This window comes from Astyanax mexicanus, chromosome 2 (genome assembly GCF_023375975.1).
Source record: "Astyanax mexicanus isolate ESR-SI-001 chromosome 2, AstMex3_surface, whole genome shotgun sequence".
Taxonomy (NCBI): Eukaryota; Metazoa; Chordata; class Actinopteri; order Characiformes; family Acestrorhamphidae; genus Astyanax; species Astyanax mexicanus.
Window position 1 is genome coordinate 53,593,687 of NC_064409.1, and position 11,325 is coordinate 53,605,011.

Here is an 11,325-nt window from a genome sequence, read left to right on the forward strand (position 1 = left end):
GTACTGCATTTCACATGTCTAACATGTCATACACTGCAACAGTGAAGTAGTGTAGAAATATTTACAGGCCGACCCTGCTGACTGTCTGACTTTGTGCATGTGGGCTGTGTGAGGGGGCTAATCTATTGTAATAAGAGGTGTGGGGTAAGGGAGGGATGACCTGCACACTGCAGAGAAAAGAGGCACACATAGTAACATAGTACTTTCACTGACAGAATATCTCTCCCACTAAGTGTAGTGGACATATCGACTATGAGGTCCAAAATGTAAAGTGTTTCTATTAAAAAGACATCTGTATCCTCCTTTCCCATGAGAGCAGTGATGGTTAAAATGAAACAGAACACTTCTATGTTGTGGTTGCAGCCCTGGAGAAATCAATAGAGGGCGGCAAACTGCATCAACACTGTGAAACACAAGTCTATCACGTTTCTTAATTTTGGCAACCACCAGCAACCTTTCAAACCAGAGACAGACACTCAGTAATGGAGTTCCTCTGGCAGGACTTTCTCACATAAATAAACAGCTCCGGCAAGAATTCAGCCAGGCTCTGCTTCTGCGTTCTTTCTGCAGAGCCAAATAGGGAGAGAGACCTTCATAAACTTCTCAAGTCCTCCAGCTCTGCCAGTCTCACTACTGAGGCATCCCACAATGCTTCAGGAGAGCACGTTGGAACCCCTGGGCACCACTGCAGCCAGGTGCTGACAGCAGAGAGACGCCGTAAGTGTGGACATTTACAAATGGAATAATACAATAAGACATACATTCCCTGGTCAGTTAATTAAAAAAAAAAATTAAACGACCATCTTGTTGTTGTGTATTCAGAGACTTAGAGGTTGTTTTCACACATTATATTCTGGACCAGCCTGAACCAATTCTCATGTGTCAGTTATATTGTATATACAACCCCTGGCAAAAAGTATGGAATCACCAGTCTTGGATGAGCACTCCTTCAGACATTTCATTCTGTAAAACAAACTCTGATCAAAAACATGATACAATAATAAGGTCATTCCAAAGTGCAACTTGTTGGCTTTCAGGAACACTCAAAGAAATGAAGAAAAAACATTGTGGAAGTCAGTGAATGTTACTTTTATTGACCAACCACAGGGAAAACAATATGGAATCACTCAATTCTGAGGAAAAAAGTATGGAATCATGAAAAACAGATAAACAAAAGATGATTCAAAATACATCACTAGTATTTAGTTGCACCACCTTTGGCTTTTATAACGGCTTTCAGTCTCTGAGGCATGGACTTGATGAGTGACAAACAGTATTCTGCATCAATTTGGTGCCAACTCTCTTTGATAGCAGTTGCCAGATCAGCTTTGCAGGTCGGAGCCTTCTTGTGGACCATTTTTTTCAATTTCCACCACAGGTTTTCAATTGGGTTGAGATCTGGACTATTTGCAGGCCATGACATCGACTGAATGTGTCTTTCTCCAAGGAATGCCTTCACTGTTTTTGCCCTATGGCACGATGCATTGTCATCTTGGAAAATTATTTCATTATCTCCAAACATCTGTTCAATTGAAGGGATGAGAAAACTGTCCAAAATGTCAATGTAAACTTGTGCATTGATAGAAGAATTAACCACAGTCATCTCCCCAGTGCCTTTGCCTGACATGCAGCCCCATATCTTCAAGGACTCTGGAAATTTGGTTGTTTTCTTCAGGCAGGCCTCTTCATAAATCTCACTGGAACGGCACCAAACAAAAGTTCCAGCATCATCACCTTGTCCAATGCAGATTCTTGACTCATCACTGAAGATAACTTTCATCCAGTCATCCACAGTCCATGATTGCCTCTCCTTAGCCCACTGCAGTCTTGTTCTTTTATGTTTAGGTGTCAATGATGGTTTTCTTTTAGCTTTCCTGTATTGAAATCCCATTTCCTTTAGGTGATTTCTTACGGTTCGGTCACATACATTGGCTCCAGCTTCTTCCCATTTATGCTTCATCTGTTTAGTTGTACTTTTTCGGTTTTCAAGACAAATGGCCTTAAGTTGCTTGTCTTGACGCTTTGATGTCTTTCTCGGTCTACCAGTACGCTTGGCTTTAACAACCATTCCATGCTGTTTGTATTTGGTCCATATCTTGGATACAGCTGACTGTGAACAGCCCACATCTTTAGCAACCATGCGTGAAGAGTTACCTTCTTCAAGAAGTTTCACAATCCTCTCTTTTGTTTCAAGAGACATTTCTCTTGTTGGAGCCATGGTTCTTGCCACTCTAATTCGTCCAGCAGCCCTCCAAAGTGTCATGACTGCAGGTGTTTTTAACTGCAGACTAACGAGCAGATTTAATCTGAGGCAGGTGTCCATTTAGGGAAAGGAAATTGACTGGGTGTGTCCTTATTTTCTACCTTCAATTTGAGTGATTCCATACTTTTTTCCTCAGAATTGAGTGATTCCATATTTTTTTCCCTGTGGTTGGTCAATAAAAGTAACATTCACTGACTTCCACAATGTTTTTTCTTCATTTCTTTGAGTGTTCCTGAAAGCCAACAAGTTGCACTTTGGAATGACCTTATTATTGTATCATGTTTTTGATCAGAGTTTGTTTTACAGAATGAAATGTCTGAAGGAGTGCTCATCCAAGACTGGTGATTCCATACTTTTTGCCAGGGGTTGTATTTGGTCTGTTTAGTTTTTGGTTTTAGACTGCAGTTTAATAATAACAGCCTTCCTGCTATTATTCGCTTTCCTTCCTAGTACATGCTTGTTTTTTAGCCAGCAGAATGATGTATCAGATTCAGCTCATATTCCTTTACTTCTGTTTATAAACAAGGGTTAATCTACTGTAAGAATAGATAATGGAATCACCAGCATAATAATGACAACCCAAAGTGTTTCCACATTGCAGGCAAACTGGACCGTGGTTCATTTAATCTGAACTTAAACCACCTCTTTAGGTCAGACCAAATTTTGGCCCTTTGGTCTAGACTGGGCAGCACCTCTAACACCTGCTGTTTTGTTTTGGACCAAACAGGTGTGAATGCACCCTTAGTAGCTCAGCATCATTTTCAGGCTACTGCAAAATACACAGTTTACACAGTATGACTTGTACAAAAAGATTACTAAATCAGGCAGAAAATATGGTACTTCAGGACCAAGACAGAAAACAACCCCTATAGATCTTCATAAATGGTCCTCTTGGCTGGACTCCTCTTGGATGGATGTTTTTAGTTGGTACACAGAACATTGAAGAAGAGGATAGAGGTGGCTGAGCACTGTGTGTCATAAAAGAGCCAATGACAATATGTAAAATTATTCAGCTGATAACATACAGGTGAACAGGTAATACAGGCTTATCACACAATCTGTACAAATAGCATTAACTGTCACCTTGATCACAAGTCAAACAAAGCTGAGGCACACTGTAAGCTTTATAGTATATTTTTTGTAATAATTTTGGTAATCTTGTGTTGGTGTTCTCTGCTTCATCAGAGCCCCTGAGCAGTGTGTCCTCCCTGGAGGTACACTTTGATCTCCTTGACCTGACAGAGCTCACAGACATGTCTGATCAGGAACTGGGAGAAGTGTTTGCTGATTCAGATGAAGAGAACCACAGTGAATCCCCAGCAAGTAAGTCAAATTTGTTTTTGGAAAAAATATTTTAAATGCCTGCACAATTCGCAAACTGTAAAGAGAATAGAAAGTACACAAGTTTCACTGCTTTCCAGCTCAAAAGGCATAATACCCTTCTAGCACATGTGTCAAATTCTATTGACATTATTGCTCTATAGGGACTAGATAAGCTGTCTGTGTGTATGTATCTGCCATAGCAATGGGTCCAATTTAAAGTAGCAGAATGCATTTATTAGTAGGAGCGTATTTTAGTGATCTATATTCAAGCCATCAACCTTGCACCATGCAGCTTGATTTAGGGCGTGTCAGTTTGTCTTTGGTATCGTGAGAATGCAAAAAATACACCTTGCACAGCTGAAAGTATGCAAAAGGCATGTACTAATTATCTTGCTTAATCATAAAAGGGTTTTGGGTGTAATGTGAAACAAATCAGTTAGTTTGTCTCTTGGCATTCCCTGTAAGAACCAAGTGCACTCTGACCTTAGCGGATTGGTATTTTAACGGCGCCTCTCAGCATTCACACTGGGAAGGTTCTCGAGCAAGTTATTTACGGGAACAGCAATGTGCTTCAGTTTGGATTATAACAGAAATTCAGACCATGTAGAGGTCCTTAAAAACTGACTTCAGAAGTGCTGGATCGAAAAGTAATATTTTTGTATTTAATAATTTGTTTATTCAGAACACTAATACTTAAAGTTAAGAGTGTGTGTGTGTGTAGAGCAGTTTTTTCATCCAGCTAATTTTTCCCACAATTCTTCATATTTTCCCTCTTCAAGCACATGATTTTTTGATAGATCACTGAGCTGAAGTGCACAAATGTGTACCTCTTAAATATTTTATTTCACAACACTGTCAGAGGCACCAGTCCAGCTCTGCCTTTTTCTTTCTGATCTTTTGAGCTTACTGTAGCATCAGTTGCTTGGCTTAAGTAACAGTATGCCCTCAAACACTATCTGTTCTAACTTTTACCTTCAATAAACCCTTTACTTTACTAAAAAACTAAGAAACTAGCATCACAGCAGTTATTTGAAGACTCCAAAACAAACACTATAAAATGTTCAGTAACTTGCTGGGAGCAATAAGCTAGTAAATTGCTGTAGTAAAACGTATGTAGGTTTTGCATGTTGTACATTAAATCACAGTACCTATGAACTTGTTTTTATTACAGTTATATTCACAGTAATGTGATTACTATAACAGTAATAGGCTGCTGTATTTTACTACAGAAAACATTAGACTACTTCAAAAGGCATTACTGCATTCATTTTTACAATTTTCATTGATTTAATCATTTTTAACATTTAAAAAAAGTAAGATTTTGTAAAACTACAACACTGCTATCTTAAACATACAAAAAAATCTTAAAAATAAACATTTTAGCATGCAAAGTGCAACTGTATAAAACTTGTCAGGAGAAAAACGAGTGGCAGGTGTAGCTTTACCAAATGAAGCTAATGCTAGCTAGCTAGTGTACCAACACACTTAGCTATTGTTCTCGTTCTGCCTATGCACACATAAATAATTATCCAGTAATGTTACTGCTGCACCAAACTAATGACGTTACCCACTAAACATGGTCAGATAACAAAATCTATACATTTTTATGTACTAATATTTTTGTACATACTTTGGTGATAATATGCTTACAGCTAAGCTAGCATTAGTGTTATGTAGCAGAGCATTATCAAAGAATGGCAGCAAGGAGCACAAATTTTAAGTTCATTAGTATACATTACCCAAATAAATGTAATAAAACACAGCTTTGAGTACTACCTTTTACACTTGACATCAATAGCAGACACAAAGTAGTATTAGCAAGCTGAGGTAACCGTCTATTAGCATCTGTTAAGCTAAAAGATGAAAAATATGTGTAACATCTAACCTGCTGTTGCTGTGTGTGTCTATATAGAGCTATGAAGATATAAAAATGCCTTTTTGTATTAAAAACTAGTACCTGATATACTGAAAAAAAAACAATAGGAAAGGGACTATTATCAAAAAGGGATTCTTGTTTAAACTGATAAAAAAATAAATCCTGCTCAAAATTATCATACTGTGATTCACACAGACATCCCAAGTTGCAAAAATAAATTCCCACCTTAACTCACCTTAACATACCTTTTGCAATCATTTAGTCCCCTGTGGGCAATGCTAAAATCACTATTACAAACTGTACAGTGTGCAAGACTGTTTTTAAACCCATCCAGTTCAAAAGGAGAAAAAAACACTGCCTGCCCACACTAAAAACTGATTGGCTGATTAGAACAGGCCAATTAGAACCATCTTTGTTTTGCGCTTCATGAATGTACACACGAGAGGAGCGCCTTTCACTCCCTCTTACTTTCTTTCCTACACGCGATTGGGTAAAAATGTCTGTGTCGCCTGTGTGTGTGCGAGTGTGTGCTCACTCTTGGCCCCTCGTTTTAGCTTCTGGGAGATTTTATCTGACTTGCAGGCATCAAGGAGCCGTTATTGAGATGCGGTAGACTCCCGCAACTTCCGGGAGACTTGGGAAGTCTGTTCACAGGATAAATATGTTTAATGTACATTTCCTCCGCCTCTAAATTTCAACAATAACACTTTGTACATCTACAGTATGCATACCGCAAACATTTTTTTTTTTACTTTTATTTCATTGCAAACAGTATGAACCATCATTCAACAAAAGCTGATAATTAAACCACATGTGCAAAGGATTACTTCGGCAAACCTTTGTCAAGCTCTAAAGCACTACAGTTTAGAATTCCACTTAAAAATTCATTGTGCAAAAGATTAAGTTTATGTTAACCATGCCAAGAAATGTTGGCAACCCTTCTGGGCTCTGAGGCACCTGGCATGGGCCACCTCACAAGGCATGGCATACGCAAATACAGGTTTTTCCAATAAGAATTTATTCATTATACAATAGTAATGCTGTAAAAAGACAGAAATTGTTTGCTTTTAAAAGCTTTTTAAGAGGTTTTACAGATTTAATTTGATATCTTGATTTGTTCACCCCTCAGATCATCATCAGCCTCCATTACCACGATTTCCTCACAGTGGTTACGTCCGATCGCCTTCCTGGACGCGAGGTGGCAAAGGAGAGCAGCAGTCACGAGACAGGAAACATCACAGCGACTCAGAGAATACAGAGCCTTTGCTGAAGATAGAGCGCTCCCAATCCCAGCAGCCCTGAGCCATAAGCAGCTCAATGGGCTCAGACAGGACAGAAGCTCTTGTCTGGGGGATGCAGGTTCCTTCCCAAGGAAGAGACAGGGGATCTCTGAAGGACACGGAGAACCCTACTGAAGATAAAGTGATTTTCTTGCCTTACTGGGGCAAACAGAGACCCTCATATGGTAGAAAGAAAAGTGAGCTCTACTAAAGATGCAAAATCCCTCCTCTAACCAGCAACCAATTGGAGGTGAATCAGCGATGCAGTTCATATGGTCTTATCAGCATTACTTTGTGAAGAACTCCAAGCATGATCTCATGAAGAAGCATTGTGGCCCATTCAGGGTCAGGGTAGGAGGAGACGTCATGGCCTGATGCAAAGCCTCAAAAAACACCACAGTCTGTTTTAACAAGATAGGGATTTTATTCAACAGCCTGTGGGTAGCATATATGAGCACACAGCACTGGACAGCAACAGTGTAGCAGTGGAATTAAAATTAAACCTACGTGAATTAATTCCAAACTGAAGTGTGTTCCACAAAAGTAGAACGTGAGCTGCCTACAGACACTGTAGGTCAAAATTTGGAGTGAGCTGAAAAAAAGTCTTCATTAGCAATATGACCTGGTGAAGTAAGTATTAAAAATAATTATTTTGCTTATTTTCCATCCAAGTATTTCTCGAAAGCCCTCTGGGTATGTGATTGATTTTCTGAAGAATTTAAACCAGAAAAAGTGAGAAACTACATGCCATTCATTTGTGTGAGAACCTTTAACTTGAGTATTTATACAACTGTATGGTAATATTGACACAGTTACAGGTTATAACAGGGTTTAATTATGTTTAGCATGTTTAAAACAGGGTATGACACACGAAACAAGAAGAAACTCAAAGTCAGAATCAAATCAACATGAAAAAAAAAACAATGACAAGGAAATAAAGAACCTAAAAAATGGTGGTGTTGTTACTTATTTTGATGCCCTGCAATGTGGGAGGAAAGAATATATTGAATGTTTTTACTTTTAAAACCACAAATCAGAAAATGTTGGAATAGTATAAAATGCAAAAGAAATGTGTAGTGTTTCCTACATCGTCTTTACTTTTATTTAATTGCAGACAGTATGAACCGTCATTAAACAATAGCTTATAACTGAACCACATGTGCAAGGGATTACTTTGGCAAACCTTTGTCAAGCTGTACAGCTTGTCCAGCTTTGTCACTGCAGTTCAGAATTTCACTTAAACTCTTGCAAAACAGAAAGTCATGGCTGCACAAGAAGAAGGTACAGACACCAGACTGACTGTTCTGTTTGTACTTCTGACTTGACTCCATTAAAGAATGTGTAGAAAATATGTAAATTTAAAAATGCAAGATGATGACCCCAGACCTTTAAACACACTAAGATGTGTTTACCGTCCCAACATTTTTGGAATTTGTTGCAGCCGGAAATGCAGGAATGAATGTATATTAACCAATTAAATGAAATTGTATTCTTCATGATGTCCCAACCTTTTTGAATTGGGCTTGTAATGTACGCTACCTTTCATTTCTCTGTAAAGTCTTTTTTAACTACACATTAGAAATATTTTTAAAGTATTGCTTTTGTGTCTCTGAATATGCCACTTTGATTTATGACTAGATAGAATTACATTAAGATATTGCAAACTAATATCTAGCAGGCATAACATTACACAGTAGTGCAGGTTTATATTCACACACACACACAAGCTTATAAAATACTATAAAAGCCTGAATACTGTGAAACATGAATAATTGCACGAATGTGGTTCATATTTATAGAGGTGAATCAGGTTTTGATTCTCTTCTATAAGAGAAGTGTGATAATCTCTGAGACCTGATTTATTTCAATTCTTACTTATGCTGCTGTGAACAGTGTTACCTAGTTTTAAGATTCTGTGGACCTGTGTTTTCCCTGATTTTCATTCTGCAGAACCTCCAAGAGCATTGGACCGCACTGATTCTGGTGTGATCTAGACTGTGTCCACAATCTAAAATGGGAGTCTCCCTGATGAGCAGGGCATCAGTTTCAGGGAGAGAGAGGCTTAGAGACTGAGCCTGTGATAAATCATTCTAGCTGTGCCCTACTTGTGCAGAGAAAAAGCATTATGGTGGCAGGGTTTGGAGTGTATGATGGCAAGTGTATCACTATACATAGTGGAGGTGTGAGTTCTTTAAAGATTAGCTTTAGCGAGCTAACTAGAAGCCAAATTTCAACATTTAGTGGGAGCTTCCTCTTGCATCCACAGTTAATCCTGTTGGATGTGGTTCGTCCTTCTTGGTGGTATGCTGACATTACCCTGGAAACAGTGACTCTTGATACATCACAAAGACTTTCTGTCTTGGTCACAGATGTGCCAGCAAGACGTGCACCAACAATTTGTCCTCTTTTGAACTCTGGTATGTCACCCATAATGTTTTGTGCATTGCAATATTTTGAGCGAAACTGTGCTCTTACCCTGCTATTAGAACCTTCACACTCTGTTCTTATTGGTGCAATGTGCAATTAATGAAGATTGGCCACCAGGCTGCTCCAATTTAGCCATGAAACCTCCCACACTAAAATGACAGGTGTTTCAGATTCATTGTCCAACCCCTGTATATTAGTATTAGTGTAACAATAAGTAAATTAAAGGTAAAAATGGTGGCTGTAGTAAGCTAATAAACAATTCTTATTTGTAAAGCATGTTAAAGTATATCATCATATACCTTGAGTAGGGGTCAGCATGTTAAAAAAAACAGCCGACTACAGCATGACTAGCCTCATGGTATACCACAGTCTTCTTATCAATCGGCTGCAAAACCTGACTTTTTTTCTGCAGGTCTGGGGTAATGAACAAACACATTAAATATTGATGCGATTAATCAGATTTTTTAATTGATTGACACAACTACAAATAATACATATGAGCAAGTTAATGCACACAAGCTATCAGTCCAATCTGGTATCTGCAAGGTGTAAGAAAAAGTGCAGAGTTGAACACTCGCCTCCAATCACTCTGTCAATAGCCTGTTCAAAGTGTTTGCCATTTACATCTCCACTGAGATGCCTGGCAGCAATGAGAGCTGCTTCATTACACACATTTGCAATGTCAGCTCCTGAGAGGCAATAACAGAGACACACAGCAAGCACTTTAGTCATTATCTACTGATTTTATCATTAACACACAAAGAAGATCACCCTCAGTAAAGGCAAAATAAATACACAATGAATCTCCACCACTGGCAAACAGGTGTTACATTTCATTTGCGTCTTAAAACATTGCATCTTTAAACAATCATAGTCAGAAGAGGCAGATGGGCATCTGGTGTACTTTCTTCTGTTGAAGCCATTCTGTTGTTGATTTACTTCTATACTTTGGGTCGATGTCCTGTTGCGTTATCCATACTCTGTTGAGCTTCATCTGGCGGACAAATGCTCTTTAGTTTTCTGCAAAATGTCTTGGTTAACTTGGGAATTCTTTTTTCTGAATGTTTTGGTTAAATTGGGAATTTATTTTTCCGTTGATGACAGCAATCTGCCCAGGCCCTGAGGCAGCAAGGCAGCCCCAAACCATAATGCCCCCTCCACCATATTTCACAGTTGGGATGAGGTTTTGGTGATGGTTTGCTGTGTCCCTTGTTTCCCACACATAGTTCCTTCCAAACAACTCAATTTTAGTTTTATCTATACACAGTTTATTTAGCTAGTAGTGCTGTGTAACATCCAGGTTCTCTTTTGCAAACTTCAAACGTGCAGCAATATTTTTTTGGACAGCATTTTTTTTCTCTGTGGTGTTCAATCACGTTTTTTTCCAATATACTGTAATTCTACATCCTTTATTTAAATGCAACAGCTAGTGTAACCTCTGTTTATACTGTCAAACTTTTATATCCCCACAGCATTCGTTTTTTAAAACGTTTTTTAGCTCTATTCAAAAAAGGTGTGGTTATGGTAAAAGGGCTGCTTGTGGGCGGGACCAATAACAGACCGTCAGCTCCGCTCCCGCTCTGCTCTGCAGGCTGTGACCGCGAGGCAGCCCTCAGGGGCGGGGTTATTTAAATGAGTAGGCGGTCTCTCCACAGTCTTTCTCCCTCCTCTGGTCTCTACTGCGCAGACTCGGGTATCAGGATCGCCAACATGGCGGAAGATTTTGGCTTCATTTTCATTGAATGAATGGGAACGGCGACACGGCGTCCATCTTTATATACAGTCTCTGGTTTAAAGCAAATTGTGGTTCAAACCTGATGCTTTTGTAAACATGGAATGGACTCTGGAAATGTGTGTGCGACAGTGAAATCGCTTAAAAATCGTTTGGTGTAAGGTCAGCATTAACTAAATCATAATTTAAGATTATCTGTAATTTCTTGTCTGTCATTTTAGGCTGGTTTGTCCTGAAAACCAAACATAAACCACACTGCCGTGGACTTTTCAGATTTTACAGGGGGAAAAGTCTTTAAAAATCTTAAAGCACAATCGACATTATCCATAATTTTACAAACAATTCAGGAGTCTGGAGTTTTAGGGTAGTTTATTATTCTCCCGCGCTTTATTCAGATTTTCCCGGCCACATTAAATAGGTCACA

The 11,325-nt window shown here is 38.8% G+C and overlaps 1 protein-coding gene across 2 annotated transcripts in view; it reads left to right on the top strand.

Annotated features, from left to right (window-relative positions):
* The window catches only part of dbndd1 (dysbindin domain containing 1), a 13,839-nt gene extending 6,144 nt beyond the window's left edge, over window positions 1-7,695 (top strand). For both annotated transcript variants that reach the window (XM_049474557.1, XM_022672308.2), the window contains 3 exons: window positions 571-717; window positions 3,449-3,586; window positions 6,592-7,695. In XM_049474557.1, the coding sequence (XP_049330514.1) occupies window positions 571-717; window positions 3,449-3,586; window positions 6,592-6,764 (458 nt within the window). In that variant the 3' untranslated portion in view covers window positions 6,765-7,695. The remainder of the gene's footprint in view (window positions 1-570; window positions 718-3,448; window positions 3,587-6,591) is intronic.
* Window positions 7,696-11,325: the final 3,630 nt, after the last annotated feature.